The 15,773-nt window shown below is 46.0% G+C and overlaps 1 protein-coding gene across 1 annotated transcript in view; it reads right to left on the bottom strand.

Moving 5' to 3' along the window:
- Positions 1 to 7,286: 7,286 nt before the first annotated feature.
- IL17REL (interleukin 17 receptor E like) overlaps positions 7,287 to 15,773 on the bottom strand; it is a 76,214-nt gene continuing 67,727 nt past the window's right edge. The window contains exons 16-18 of the mRNA XM_074984130.1: positions 12,794 to 12,910; positions 8,323 to 8,377; positions 7,287 to 7,502 (exon numbers count right to left, since the gene is read on the bottom strand). Coding sequence (XP_074840231.1) covers positions 7,463 to 7,502; positions 8,323 to 8,377; positions 12,794 to 12,910 — 212 coding nt within the window. The 3' untranslated portion in view covers positions 7,287 to 7,462. The remainder of the gene's footprint in view (positions 7,503 to 8,322; positions 8,378 to 12,793; positions 12,911 to 15,773) is intronic.

Genomic DNA, 15,773 nt, shown 5'->3' with positions numbered 1-15,773 from the left:
CTGTCCTCACTTTTAGTCCTTGCTGCCACAGCAGACCCTGTCTCCTGGGAAAACCATTGAAAAGAAGTGCAGCTCAGCTTCTTCAAAGAATTTAGCTACCAAACTCTAATATTTCGGCCACAGTGGTCTGTCAAAAGAAGGCCTTCCAGAAGAGCTCCTCTGGAAAAATATCTTTTGAAAGATTGCGTCCACATGCCATAATTGAATTGAAAAATCTATCTGCTCATTTGAAAGAGAGTAGCCACATAGCCCTGGTCACTCATGTGAAAGAACGGGCCAGGAAATTCCATGGATGGGGTTGCATGGCCATCAAGCCTTTTATGGGAGCTCTGGCCACATGATTCCTTAAAGGGCTCCTCCCAAACACTCCTCCCAGAACACACTGAGGCCTGTCTCACTGCACAGTAGAGCCCATGCATGGTCCTGAAGCTCACAGCTAAGAGCCATGGACTGACAGCAGCTCTGGATCCTCATAGTCACCCTGGCTGGGCTGCTGGCCACCATCATTGTGGCTGCCCTCCAGTTCCTCCAGTGGCAGAGACCTGGCCCAGGGGCTCGCAACCCACCACGATCCCAGCTGCACACCCTCCCTGGGCCATCTGGTGCCTCTCGAGCCACCCAACCAGCTCCACCTGGTGGGACCAGCTCATCCTTGGTGAGAGGAAAGACATGGTGGCTGCAGAATTTCCGCATGTGAAAAGAAACAGTCTTAGAGCTCTGCAGCTGGCTCGCCCCTGCCCTCCAATGCCAGGATACCTGCATGTGGCCCAGCCTGCCCCTGGAGAAGCATGTGACCATTGCCATTTGGAAGGTGGCACTCTGGACAGCTACTGCTCTATGCAGCAGCAGTTCAGGGTGGGCAAGTCGACTGCCAGGGCTGTTCTCATGAAGGTAAGGCATGCTTCACTCATGAGCCTAGCATGGGGAGGTGAGAGGGGTCTGCCAGGCAAGGGGGATCCCCAGGAGCCAGGTGGCAGTACAAGGGGGCAGGGCAGGGGGACAAAGAGGCCTATCCCTGGAGGATCATGAAGCCCCACCTTTACACAGGCTCACTGCCAGAAGTACAGCCTCATGGCAGGGGTGCCAGGAGGGCCCAGGGAGTAGGAGGGGGCCAGTAGTGGGCAGGAGAGCCTGCTGGGGACAGGGACACCCCTTCAAGCACACTTGAGTGTGTTCATTCCTCCTTTCCCTGCAGGACATAAGGGCAATCAACAAACTGCTACTCTGGAGGGTTGTCTGTGCTGGGGACCTGGACATGGCTATCACCAACTTAGCTGCCCTCAGCTTTCCAAACTGCTTTGGCACTATCAGTGGCAGGAACATTGCCATCAGAGCCCTGGACCACAGCACAGACTGCTACATGAACCTCAAGGGCTAATATTTGGTGGTGCTGCTCCAGGCCCTGGTGGACCATTGGAGGTGGGTCATGGACATATATGTGGGCTGGGCCCACCACACACGGGTCTTCTACAACTCTGGCCTCTGCCGGAGGATGGAGGTGGTGACCTACATCCCCCAGTGGGAGTTCTCACTCAGGGAGCTCATTTTGTCCCTGTGTTTGGTGCACAATGGAGCCTACCCCCTGCAGCCCTGGCTCTTGCTACTATACACAAACCACCCAGACCTCACCCAAGATCTGTTCAACTGCTGTCTCGGCTGGGCAGGCAACCCGATAGCATGTGCCTTTGGCCACCTGAAGGCACGGTTCTGTTGTCTGGGCACACACATGGATATCAGGACGCACAATATCCCCCAGGTGATAGGGCCATGCTGTGCCATCCACAACCTCGTGGTGGCCAAAAGGGAGACCTTCCTCATGGGGTGGATGGCCAAGGCCAGCCGTGGTAATGAACAGCCTGCCACGGCCCCTGACAGCTAAGCCCATCACAATGGGCAGTGGATCTGAGAGACCCACCATGAGAGTGTCACCCTTGGCCCCAGTGACCCTCTTTTGGGCACCCCCCACAGGATCCTCTGGCCTACAGCCCCACTCCTTCCCCCCCACAACCCCTCCTGCCCATCCACCTCTCATTCCATTCCCCCCACCAACGAGGGACACAAGGGTGCAGAAAAATAAACCTTTACTGAACCATATCAAAATGTTTGGAAACTGAAAACTAGGCAAAAAGCTATGTACAGGAGTGAATGGGGGGTAACTGTATACATGGAGGGGCATGGGACTGGGGGCAGGACTTATGAACTTGGATGGGAGTCTGGGACAAGGGGTGGGGAGCCTTAATCCTCTACAGGAGTGAGGGCCCATGAGCCATGGTGGCCGTGGGTGCCCCTCCCACCCCTGGTTCAGGGGCCCCATTGGTGCTGGGATGGGACCAGGACCACAGGGAAGTAGGGGCATGGGAGGGATGCAGCAGGCTTGAGCCCAGGCTCAGCAGGGTGACCGGGGTGGTGAGGGAGGCTCAGCTGGGCCCACCATGGCAGTTACCCAGTGGGTGAAGCCCTGTAAGATGGAGGGGAGAGCTTGGGCAGAAACAAGGCAGTGAGAGCAGATGGAGTAGCTGGGGGTGTGGTTGGGCGTCTGTACCAGAATGGTGCTTAGACGTTCAGTCTGCTCCCTTTGATGTTCATCATTTTGGCCGCATGCGTTTGCTCTCTTTGGACAACAGTGTAGGCCCTGCAGTTAGCCAACACTGCAGCCCTTGGAGAACCCCCAAGAACCACAAATCAAGCAAGTACGAAGGCACTGGAGCCAGGTTTATTGTCATTGACATATGGTCTCCAACACCCTCGTGAGTCTCCAATATGTCTCAACAGTTTACATTGGTACACGCATATGCTGTGACAATGGACACGACTCAGACAATGGCAAGGGGGCTCCATCATACCCTAGGTTGCTCGACACAGCCCCTATTACACACAGTTTTATACACAGGTATAAACAAGTTACATATCCAGGTACAACCCCCTCATTGTAATACATTGACACCCCTTAATGTAACTAGATCTAACCATTAACTTGGAGAATAATGGTGGTACCATCAAAACACTAGCCATCATGCTGTCACTACCACCTGTTCCTGAACTTGGGTCGGAATGTACCTGGTGCTAAGCTGTTATCTATGGGGAGTGCATGGTAGTAAGCAGGATGTGTTTATGTGTCTCACTAAGTGCCTGGCCCTGGGTGCTTTTAGGGGTTGCTTTTAGGCCTTGTGACTTATCCGCTCTGTCTCTTGCTGCATTCCTGTGGGCAGAATCTACCTAGCACAGTTTTTGCTTTAACCCACCATTGTTCAGGCTTGAGGCCTTTAGCTTTACTGCATAACAAAGCATTGACTGTTGCCCTTGGCCTTTAGCCTTACACCAAGCCTCTCCTTACTACAGCGGGGCAGGATGCTGTGCTGGATGCTCCTGAGGGCTCTCCAGATGGTACAGAGAGTGACCATCAGCCCAGCCCAGGCCTTCCGCTTTTTCGAGAGAACTTGCTAGTGTAAACACAGTCCTCCGGTGAGCATTTACCAAGTGGAATTTTTCAGAAGTGAGGGGCTTGGCCACATTTGAGCAGCTTTTCACAGGGACAGCAAAAGGCACATGCTCAGCAACAGAGGTGGTTAAAGCTTGAAAATGTTTGCAGGCAACTGGGGTATTAAACTGGGTATTAAACTGGGAACTGTGGGGCAACCATAAAGACAGGCAAAACTATCATCTTCCCCTCTCAGGAATGAGTAGCCAGAGGCTACACTTTCTGAAGTTACAGCCATGTAAATCCAGCTCAATGCCAGAAAGCGCAGTGCAGTTACTGCAGATTTGAATACAGAAAAGAGGGTGGCAATGAGCTAGATTCCACCACATTTATTCATATTGAGTAACCCCCCATTCAATTTCAATTTGAGCGAGGGTGACAGAAGGTAGCCTACAGTCTGACCCTAAATGTTTCTTGCTACAAAGCACCTTGGACGCAACCCTTCCCTCCTAGTGAACAGGTTCTGGCTTTGCGTAGGCGTTTTTGCTGGGGACAGATGGAGAGAATACTAACCCATATCTTGCCAGATTGTGAGAGGCCACTGAGAAATGGGAGGAGCCAGGATGTGGTCCACTAGGAGCAAAGATCGGTAAAATGCCAAGAGGGTACTAACACAGTTATCTTACATTGATTCGGATAGAGGGGTGCACAGGGCTATCGGGAAAAGGTGATATGTAAATTAACCAGAGCTTTAAAAATAAATCCATTTCATAGTGCTGAGATCCACACTTCCATGTAGCCTAAGGGTCTAGAGAGGCTATTTGTGCACCGTGCGCCTTGCTCTCCAGACCTTCCCCACCCACAGCCTCCCTGCCATCAAACGCACGTTCGATGTAATCAGCTTTAACATAACGGAGCCAAGCATTACTTCTCCTCCCTCAGGGTCCGAACAAACCATATGCTTCAGCGCTGCAAGGATGTCTTCAACTGATGCACTGTTTTCATTTTTTATAAACTGCTCTCAGGGATGCTAAAACTGAAAGGCATGCAGATGGAAAATATATTCTATTGATCAACCTCTTGTTCCGCCCCCTCCCCTGCTCCCAGCCTCCCATAACCAATGCCATATGGGTTTTAGGCATTGCCATTATTCATGTTTTAGTTAACTTCACTTTCTTCTTATAAAAAAGAAATTTTAAATATTTGACAGCAGCTTGGAGAGTTTTAAAAGGAATAAACGGTGGACACTAAACATGATGTACAGTGTGTAGTATTTTCAGTTGCAAATATAAATATTGGCATTATAATACAAGACAAAAACACTTCAGTCATTATGTTGACAAAATACATTAGTTAATAACTCTATTCCATGAAAGAGTTTTAAACAGACAAGAAACCAGAGACCTCATCTGTTTTCTCTGAAGGCAAAAAGGGTTTTCTCATTAACTAATGGAGGAAGGATCTAGTCCCCTACAGAGATAAGGTATGTGGTCAATTTAATTTGTAATTATTTAACAAAACTGAAATTGTTTCCATTTTTCCAGGAAATAAAACAAGCAGGAAAAATGTCTTTGACTCAAAGAAATGCAATACAGAAAAAAATAAATGCAGGTATTAGATAGGCGTAAGAAGAATTTCAGTGACAAAGGTCCATCTATGGCAGGATTTGCCCCACTGCTGTAAAGTTACCAGAAAAGAGTCAGGGGAAAAAAAAAAGGCTTTGTCTACACTAGAGCATAAAATCAATTTTAAGGCACTTAGCTCGTTTTTCCAATGTGACTGTCTTCACTGCAAAAATCACTAGGTAAATTTTAAGGGACACTAAAGTCCATTTTCTTGACCCACCCCTCCCAGGTGATGTAACACCAAATTTGAATTTAAAAGGTCAAATTAATGCTAGTGTGGAAACAGGATGACTTTAAATCGATTTTATTGGTCTCCAGAGGTATCCCACAATGCCCCAACAGTGTCTGTTCTGGCTGCTTTCGCCTCCACTGCTCTCCAGGTGCACAGGAAGTAGGTAATGGGAAGCCCAGATATTTGAGTTCATTTTCTATCTGGTCAGAGTGGCTACCAGACCTCAGGAGCGATCGCATCTAGCCATGATTTCTCAGGGTCGCAAAAGAGCTCCAGCATGGACTGAGGAGCTCATTTCTGGGTGGGTGGCTGAATTTGTGCTGAGTAAACACCAGGGATGCTCAGCAGTGCTGGGTAAAAATCTAGCCCCCCTGCTCCACACCACATGGCTGACGGGCTGTGTGCACCGTACTCCCAGACAGCAGCATGTCCTGCCCTGCGTGGAGTTTCAGTGCTTGCAAGGGCTTCTTCTCCCCACAGGCTTTAGCAGGACAGGCTGAGGAACTTCTTTTCTGCACTTCACATTCTACAGGGCTTCCCCTACCAAGCTACCATGCTGCTGGTGGGCCAGCCGCCTCCCCCCACCATGTGGCTAGCTCAGGAGCCCCATATTGTGTGGACTATGTGTGGACCATGCTTCCAGACAGCACAATGTCCTGTCCTGTGCCATGTGACTTCTTTACCAGAAGAGGCAATGGAATCCCTGCTAAATAATTCTTGACGGGCCCACAGACAACAGTCTCAAGGATTCATTCTTCCTCAACTTTTCTATCATCTAATACTTCCTTAACTTTTCCTTCCCTTCGCTTTTGTCTTGGATTCTTAATGAGTCTTGGTTCTTGAGTAACAGTGCTTGAGCCACTGCTGCTTCTGACAGTCTCCTCACCTCATGTTGGAGATGTCCATGTAATGGCGCCTTCCAGCGTGCTAACCACTAGACACTAGTGCCCTCTGGGACTCCATAATGAAGTAATGAAGTCTTGAAGTAATTACAGTGCTTGAGCCACTACCACCAGACATCAATGCCCTCCCAGCACTGGGGAAGAGAACCCAGGAGGCCTGGCTACCAGCCCTCCCACCTCTACCTTACTAGACCCCACTCCCAGAGTGGGAAGAGAACACATATCATTGTATTGTCTTTCCTTGTGAAGATAGTGGTCTATGTGGTCACTACAGACAATTCTATTGGTATCTACACCAGCCGCTCAGGCACTCAGGTGTCACGGACTTCACCAGGAGGAGGAGGCTCATGAGCCAGAAGTAGTCTCCTGAATTTACTTGAAGTAATGACAGTACTTGAGCCACTACTGTGCTCCAGGCAAACTGGCACGTCAATAGCTACCTCTGATAGCAGCAATCATCAAAGCTTTGGAAAAATAGCCATTTGTTTTAGATGGCAGTAGAGAGTGAGAGCAAAGTACTCTGGATGATGACATCACACACCCACAACCACTTGAGGTCACTTATTTCCCACAAGACACTGGCACAGAAACCCAAAATGCAATGTGGCTTCAGGAACTGTGGGATAGGTGCCCACAATGCACTGCTGCCTCAGCCAAATGCAGGCAATTTAATGGGGACACACAAAGTCGACTTTGTAACCAGGTGTGGACATTCAACATTGACTTTGAAAAATCTAGTGTTACATAGTTGACTTTAACAAGTTCAACTTTATTCCCAAGTGTAGACATAGCCAAAGAAAGCTACACTTCAGTTGAGCAGAGGTCAATAAATTTATCAGTGTTTAAGTAAAAATCTCTTCCATTCCATAACTCTTAGTAATTCAGGTCTATGAATTTAAAAGGAAAAAATGCTTCATCTGGATGTACCCACAATACAGCAAAAGGGTTGTGAAACCTGCCCGCTTCTGACATCTTAAATACACCATTCATTTCACAGGAAAATGTGAGCCAAATTCTCTACCCACATGACTTAACAGACCTCTGCTGTTCTTCAGATACAGGCAGAGACTATCTGATACTCCTTAATCTTAAAATGTTAAAATGTTACACTCTGCAGTCGTAAAGCCTTTTACACTTGTGGATAGCACTGCCCGTGTCAATGAGGACTCTTTGCAGTAGAGAGGACTACTCCTGTGAGCATGGATTTGCAAGTAACATGTAAAGTCAAATTGATATTGAGAAGGGCGCTGAGGATCTTGAAGGAGTTCTGCTAAAGTCACCATCATCAATGTAAGGAATGGGCACTCTTCACCCTAGTGGAGAAACTAAACAGGCTAGGAGATGGGCATTTTCTGCTCACTTGAAAACTTGATTGCAACAGTATAGCATTAGGATTTACACAGTCCAAAGCATTTTGCAGCAACTTAGGGACTTGGATGGTAAGCCCAAAAGCACACGAGCGTCCACATTAAAGAAAGTGCTACATCTCAGACTAAGTGGCATTTCTTTCCTTGTGTCAAGGGAGCAATTGGCTTGGTGTGAGGATGGAAACACCCACTCAACTAAGCAGTTATCTCTCCACATCAAGGTTAAAGTATAGTGGGAGGAGTCTAATATAAGGATTATATATTCTCTTCTCTGGCTGTTTCCTGCTCTTCCCTTGCCCTCCTTTGCCTCCCTCTTCGGGCTGCTCTGTGCCTTTTCCATTTGAGAGCATAACGTGCTCTCTCTCTCTCTCTCTCTCTCTATTCCCTTCACCTGTTCTGAGGCATGTTCCAGCGCTTCCTTCTGTTCTGATTAAGGGGAAATCTCCCTTTGCCTCTCTTTCTCTTCCTTTATCATTTATTGTCCCAGCAGTGGTACCCAGTCAGTTCTGACACCAAACAGTACAGGCAGGAACCCAAAGAGAAACACATGGCTCCAGCAGGGACAAGAATTTTATAAATGACAAAGTCAGAACTACTTCCAGGTGGAATAAAATCCATAATACTAACTCCAGGGCAGATACTAGAAAGCCATTCCCTCTGTTTTGTGGGCAGAGAGTTATCAAGGTTTCTTCAGGACTTCTTCAGGGCTGTCAACCCCACATATTTCCAGGATATTAAAAAATTGACACGTTGTACATTGCAGAACATTGTTGACTACCTCTGCCTCATGGTCTGTGCCACACTTCTGCCTTCGTGCTTCTTTCTGTGAAAAACTGAGAAATAAATCATAACATGAGATGCCATTTTATTTTCACTTTAATTCATACATTTATTTTCACAGTGGCTGATTGGGAATATTCATCTCCCTTAAACTGCAGGAGGAGGAAAATTCAAACAGTGGCCAAAAGGAAAAGAAAGTGTAAATTAGAGAAGTTTTGCATGTTAGCCAATGCTTTTAAAAATGAGGGTCTGACTGCCCAGTTCCTTAAGTTCTGTTGCTGAATACAATTTCCATGACTGATGGAAGAAATATACTGTACTAAATACTCCAATTAGAAACCCTGCCTTGAATCTGGAAATAAATTAACCTTCATGGGCGTGAGATTTACCTTTGATAGATGGGTTTTGTAATCTATGAATGCTAAATTTCTGTTAGCAAAATACACTAGAAAAAATAATAGAATAAATCACAGAATCATAGAAGATTGAGGTTGGAAGATACCTCAGGAGATCATTGAGTCCAACCTATTGGTCAAAACAGGACCAATCCCAGCTAAATAATTCCAGCCAGAGCTTTGTCAAGCCAGGTCTAAGCAACCCATTCCAGTACTTCACCACCCTCTGACTGAAAAAGTTTTCCTAATATCCAACCTAGACCTCCCGCACCGCAATTTGAAATAATGTGGAAATCATTTTGAAAGCACAATGCTGCATGACACTTTTACAGATGTTCGTGGTAATGTTATTGTAAAGATGTATATGTTAAATTGGGCATATAACTATAAAGATAATCTTTTATTCTTAATCCCATGCCAGAGCAAACAATGAACACTCATTTACAAAAAAATTGCCTAGCGATCTAGATTGGAAAAGGATCAGAAAGTCACGCTAGCACATGAGTCACAAATAAAAAAATAGCAGAGTTGCTGTTACCAGCAGGATGGGAGCAATGTTAATGGGGGTGTGTCCTCCATGATGACTAAATGTATTTATTTCGTTTGGTTTTGCAACCCCCTTTACAGCTCCAACCATACCTACAAGGCTTATTACAACAGGCCCCTTCAGTAGGGAATCTGACTAGCTACAGTGAAGGGAAATCCTGCTCTTATCCAGTAAAAACGTAAGGTGAAGTACTACGGTTGCGAGACAGATATTACTACCTGAATGTTTTGATACCTCATGTGCCGAATGTTTCCTACAGTTCTGACTACGCTTTCTCTGCCCTGTAGTGACTGGCTGCTCCAACCCCCTCCTGCTCCCTGCCAGTCTGGTCACTGCTGCCTCATTTCTCCTCTGCCCCTCACTCTCTTCCCTCTCTCTCTCGCCTCATTGTCTTTCCTGCCCTGTCCCCACCCACCTCAGTCTCGTCACCCCTTCTCTGTCCCCTCCCCCTTCCCTTGCCATGTTGTTTGGCTAATCCCCTCCAACTAACCCCTGCCTCTCACCCCAGAAACAGAACTACACATTGTGGAGCTACCTGGACATTTGAAGCCCATCACACTCAGTGGCAACAGGTGCAGAGATTCCAGAGGGCACCAGCCACATGCTCCTGCCCTGCCCTCTCCCTGCTTCTGTCCTGTCCATATCGCACCCCCTTGCTACTGATGCTCTGCCTGTGCCCCACCCCCTCCTGTCCCTGCACCACCCATGCCCCACCCTCTCCCCACCCCGCTTCAGCCCCACCTGCTTCTTCCTGCAGAAGCGCTGCAACACTTCCAGTAAGGTGGGGGGGAAGTTCCCCCTCCACCAGAGCAGCAAATGGGAAGGCTGATGCTGGTGGGTGCATGTGACCTGCCCTCCCAGGCACCTCTATATGTCACCCCCAATCTCACTAATTACCCTGTGTGTATGCTGTTTTCCTCCCCCCCGCCCCTTGTATATCCTGACTAGCACTATGCTGGCAAATCTTTGTCACTTGGGGTGTAGAAATACACACACAAGTGAGGTAAGTGTTCCTGGTATAAGCATTCATATGCACAGCACTATGTCAGTGGAAGACACTCTCCCACCCTTCATAGCTGCCACCATATCACTGAGCTGCGTTGATTAGGCCAGCATGAAAGGTCACTCACATCCTCAAAATGCAGCTGCAGAAGTGCTCTTTTAGCAGCACAGCTGCATCTCTACAGCTGCAAGCTTTTAAGCGTCAGCATGATCATGGGGTATGTCTACACTACAAAATTGTGTCAACAAAACTTATGGTGTCACCAAAAGTCAACAAAACCAAAATCATAGAATCATAGACTCATAGGGCTGGAAGGGACCTCAGGATGTTATCTAGTCTGGCCCCTTCTTCAAGAAGGGTCAGCACCAACTAAGTCATCCCAGCCAAGACCTTGCCAAGCCAGGACTTAAAAACCTCGAGGGATAGAGAATCCACCACCTTGCAAGGCAATGCATAACAGTGCTTCACCACCCTCCTGATGAAGTACTTTTTCCTAATATCCAACCTACTCCTCTCCTTCTGTAACTTCAGACCATTGCTCCTTGTTCTGCCATCTGTCACCACTAAGAACAGTTTCCCTCCACCCTCTTTAGAGCTCCCCCTCGGGAAGTTGAAGGCTGCTATTAAATCACCCCTCAGTCTTCTCTTCTGTAAACTAAATAAGCCCAAATCCCTCAGCTTCTCCTCATAGGTCATGCGCTCCAGCCCCTTAATCATTTCTGTTGCCTTCCGCTGAACCTGCTCCAGCACATCTATCACCAGAACATATTCATACTTGCTACCCCTGTGAGCTGATCATCTCTACACTAGGGACACCATCGCTAACAATGTGAGCAATGCACTGTGGGTACATACCCTACAGTGCAGTGTTGTGGGAAGGCAGAACTGAGCCCTGTGTATCTTGGGGTTCCCTTCAAGTTCTCCCACAGAATCCGCAGCAGCTGGAAGTGGCATCATGAGAAGTTCTGAGAGCTCGCCATGCTGAGGAAGGTCAAAGCAGCACAGAAGTCTGTCCCGCACCCTTTCAGTAACAATCTGCCTGCCATTCTGTTCCCTAGTGCAAGGCAAAACAGGAGCAATCCAATGACTTGTTCTTTGTTCCCAAAGGGAGCAGCACACTGTGCAGTCAGTTACTTCCCAGAGCTTTGAATGGGAAGTGTGCCTGCCTGCAGGGCAGCCAGGATCAAAACACTGAGAGACCAACCATCAGGGCAGGTGTCCTGGGATACAGGCAGAAGCCAGTTCTGCCAACACAACAAACAGCAGAGTCTGCACAGACTCTTTGTTGACAATAAAGGGAGAGGAAAAGAAAAAAGTCTCTTAGGGGCAGGAATTTTTTGACACCAAACCTGGGCATTTTCCAGACACAAGTCTTATTGCAGGGTGTACACTCTCACAGCTTTGCTGCCAAAAGGCAGTTTTCATCAACAAAAAGTTAGTAGTAACAGAGAGGTAGCCATGTTAGTCTGTATCTTAACCAAACAGAAAGCAGTCCTGTGGCACTTTAAGAACTAACAAAATAATTCATTAGGTGAACAGCTTTCAGGGGGCAGACTCGCTTCTTCACATCTGGCTATTTCCAGTACAGCACTATCTCCAGATCTGAAGAAGTGGCTCTGCCCCACAAAAGCTCATCACCTAATACATTATTTTGTTAGTCTTTAAAGTGCTACATGACTGATGTTTTGTTTTGTTAAAAAGTTAATAGTATCGATAAAGCCTTAGCTGCTAAAATCGTTAGGACAGAGATTGACTATTACACCATATTTTTCCAGTGCCTAGCACAATGAGGCCTAATCTGGATTGAACCTGAGGCATTACCTTAATAAATATCAATAAAATGCTGATTTGCACTTTTTGTCATTGAAGTCAATGGCAGGTTCTATTCAAGGTGATTAAGAATATGTCCAGGAATCTGTCCAGGAATAAAAGAAGTGTAAGTGGGCAGGTGACTGGACTCAATGACTTTCTGTGGTCCTTTCCAGTTCTGAGAGAGGTGGGTGTGTGTGTGTGTGTGTGTGTGTGTCCTGATGTTTTGCAGTAATACACTTCCTGGTACTGACTTGGGAGCAGGTTTTGTTTAAACTAGCTGCTTGAGAGACTGCCTCCCTGCCCATGTAACACCCTGGTACTTGTGAGCATCTTGGACACTTCAGCTAATATTCCCTTAGTTTAAGCAGAACAGGGCTCTCAGGAGGACAATGTCCATTAAAAGCCCTGAGGTCTGGCACTCACTTGCTCTCCCTTAGTCTGCCAGAGCCTAGACCTAGTGACCTTCAGCAGATGATACAAAACATGCCTATTCTCCCAGGTTTTTATCTGGGACAGGAGTCAAGGATGGAGTCAATGATAAGCTGGGCAGTCTAGGCCTGAATAATGGGAAGAAGTTTGTTCTGGAGGCTAAGGGATTGTTACTATTCTTCCACTACATTCACTGTCATTCATTTGTTTTTCAATATTGTTTATTCCAGACTGTCAAGTAATTATGGACTAATTCTCTAATTGCATTTCCTTTACCACATACCAGTTAAAATTTTATGTCCAAGAAGAGCCATCATAGTCACCAGGATTAAAATGACTGCTGTCAGCAATATGATCCTTAAGGAGGTTTCATCATCTTCTTGACTCCGGGAAGATAATGCTGGGGAAAACGTATTTGTTGTTATGAAAAGTGAACATCTGAGAAAAAAATAATTTCTAAATTACGTCTCTATCCACTAGAAACATGTCACTTGCTGTAGCTCACAAAGTAATTTCCTGCGGCCTCCAAACAAATAGCTGGAACCAGGAACAGCCAGACTGGATCATAATGGCTGTGTCTACACTTGCCCCCAACTTCGAAGGGGGCATGGTAATCAGTGCGACGGGAGATTACTAATGAAGTGGTGCAGTGGATACACAGCACTTAATTGGGCTAATTCTCCCCCACAGCAACTTCAAAACATCAAACTTCGAAGTGCCGGCATGCTTGCAGCTGCGGGCACTTTGCAGTTTGACGCTCCAGAGTTGCCGTGGGGGAAAATTAGCCTAATGAAGTGCTGCGTATTCACTGTAGCACTTCCTTAGTAATCTCCTGTGGCCCTGATTACCATGCTCCCTTCGAAGTTGGGGGCAAGTGTAGAACCAGCCAATGAGCACCATCAAGTCCAGTGTCTTGCCTCTGAAGTAGCCAGCACAAGATACTGAAGGGGAGTGCAAGAGACCCCTGCAGCAGGCAAATGGGGGACAACCTGTATCGCACCTCAGATCTCATCTTTTTCTATAGTAGTTTGAAATTAATTTAAGACCTAAGCATGATATTTCATGATCCCGCTACAAAATTTTAATTAGCATTAATTATAACTGGATCCTCTCAGTAGCCATATAAATGTCCAAATGAATTTTTGAATTTTGTTGCATCTTTCCCTAAGAGCTGATTATGTCAATTAGTTCTATAGTTTAATCACATTAATCTTTTTTTCATTTTTTTTAATTTCCCACCTTTTAATTTAATTAAATGTCTCCTTGCTCTGTTGTGATAAAAGACTGAAAGAGCAGAATCCCCCCAACACAGCTTTACTAACCATTCATTATTTTATATAATTTTCTCACCTCCTGGGAAGTTTTATTCTGATAACCTCAAAGAAAGTGCTGAATGTTTGTCAGTGTTTGACTTTATGTGGTATTGCACTTTTCAAAGAAAATGAATTACCAACCCTACAGAAGCACTCCCTCAGAGTTCTGCTGCAAAGCTGTAACTATAGGCCCCAACTTTGTAAGTGATGCTTCTTATAGCTTAAGAGAACTGTGAAGTCCTTTTACAGGATAAACAAAATATGTACAAGGAACTATGTATCTAAAGCTACGTTTTCAAAGGGTCTTACGAGCAGGTGCTTTTCCCACTTGCTTTCAACAGTCCATAGGCTCTGTTGAAGTTAAGCCTCATCTCTGCCCTATGATTTGATTTAATTAAAGCAAATGAATGATATGATGACAAAGGCTAGTTGGAGCCTTCTTCACAGCATGACTGCACCTACTGTTCTCACTCCAGGTCTTCTGCTATTGTCCCTTGTGCCTTAGATCCAAAATCTCTGTCTCAAACCTGTCCCTGAAGTGAGCTCTGAGTGGAACTCTGGGCAAATCTTAACTATGGGGAAGATAGATGCTGCTGGGGTCGATCATCCAGAGTTTGATGTAGTGCATCCAGTATGAACATGCTAAATCAAACTCACAGGTCGCCCCCATTGGTGCCAAAACTCCTGATCCTTGCCAGAAGTAAAGAAAGTCAATGGGAACGTTTGCTCCCATCAAGCTCCCTCAGTGGAGATGATGTGCAGAAAAATCAGACTAACATAATTAACATAGCTGAAGGTGCATATCTTAATTGGACCTTCCCCTTTAGCATAGACCTGGCCTCTCTAGTGTTTATTGCTAGGATTTAAATTTATACTCATTTAAGCCCATCTGAGTATCTGAGAAATTTCCAAACCATTAGTGAATTTATCCTCTCAACACCTCTGTGAGGTAGGGAAGTGATATTATCCCCTTTGTACAAATATGGAACTGGGTCCCAGAGGCCATTTCTAGAGGGAGGGCACTATTTTGGGATACAGCAGTATCCCAAAATAGCTGCTTGTGTCTATGAAATGCTCCTGTTGTCTCAAAACAGTTTTTGAGATAACAGGTGCCCTATTTTGACATTCTTGCACACCTCATCACAGTAGGGGTACAGGGATACCTCAAAATAGGGCTTTATTTCAATGTACACATAGTACCACATGCCAAAATAGCTGATTTTGAAACTGACTCGAAGTAAACTACACAATTTGCATAGCATAAATTGCATAGCTTATTTTGAGTTTAGGCTGTTGTGTAGACAAAGCCAAAGAGATTAAATGTCTTGCTCAGAATCACACAGGAAGTCCATGGCAGTGCTAGGAACCTACACTAGAGGGTTTACTGAGTTCCAGTTCTATGTCTTATGCTGCGTCTACACTATGAGACACATTTGAATTTATTAATACCAATTTTGTAATTCTGGAATGTATAGGTTTGAATTTGACAATCCTCAGCCACATGTTCCTCACAAAGTTGATTTATTGCTACCACACTTAAATAGCAAACCAACTGTTGGAGTAGTGCATTGTGGGAATCTGTCCCATAGTTCCCTCATCCTTGTAGCATTCTGGGTATGCTCACTGGTCTTTGAGGTCATCTTCCCACACTGCATGTTCCTCATTCCCCTTCCATGCTAAGTAAACATCCATTTTTCCCACTGAAAGGAAGGAAAAGTAGGGCATCCACAGAGATGGCAAAAAAGTTTACAGATATGTCTGTCTTCTGTAGCTGAATTCGCAACTGGCCATCCACTGACTGCCCCCCTTCCTGTGATTGCATCTGATCCCTGAAAATAATACATGGACCCTGAAAAGTTTGAAGAAAGAGAAGATAGGAAAGTTTTTGAAAGAGAGTTGCTGAAGGGAGAGTCTTTGGCTTTCTAGTGCACTATAAGTCTTCTGTACACA

This window comes from Carettochelys insculpta, chromosome 1 (genome assembly GCF_033958435.1).
Source record: "Carettochelys insculpta isolate YL-2023 chromosome 1, ASM3395843v1, whole genome shotgun sequence".
Lineage (NCBI taxonomy): Eukaryota > Metazoa > Chordata > Testudines > Carettochelyidae > Carettochelys > Carettochelys insculpta.
The sequence above is the reverse complement of the archived record's forward strand: the minus strand, read 5'-3'. Positions and strand labels throughout refer to the sequence as shown.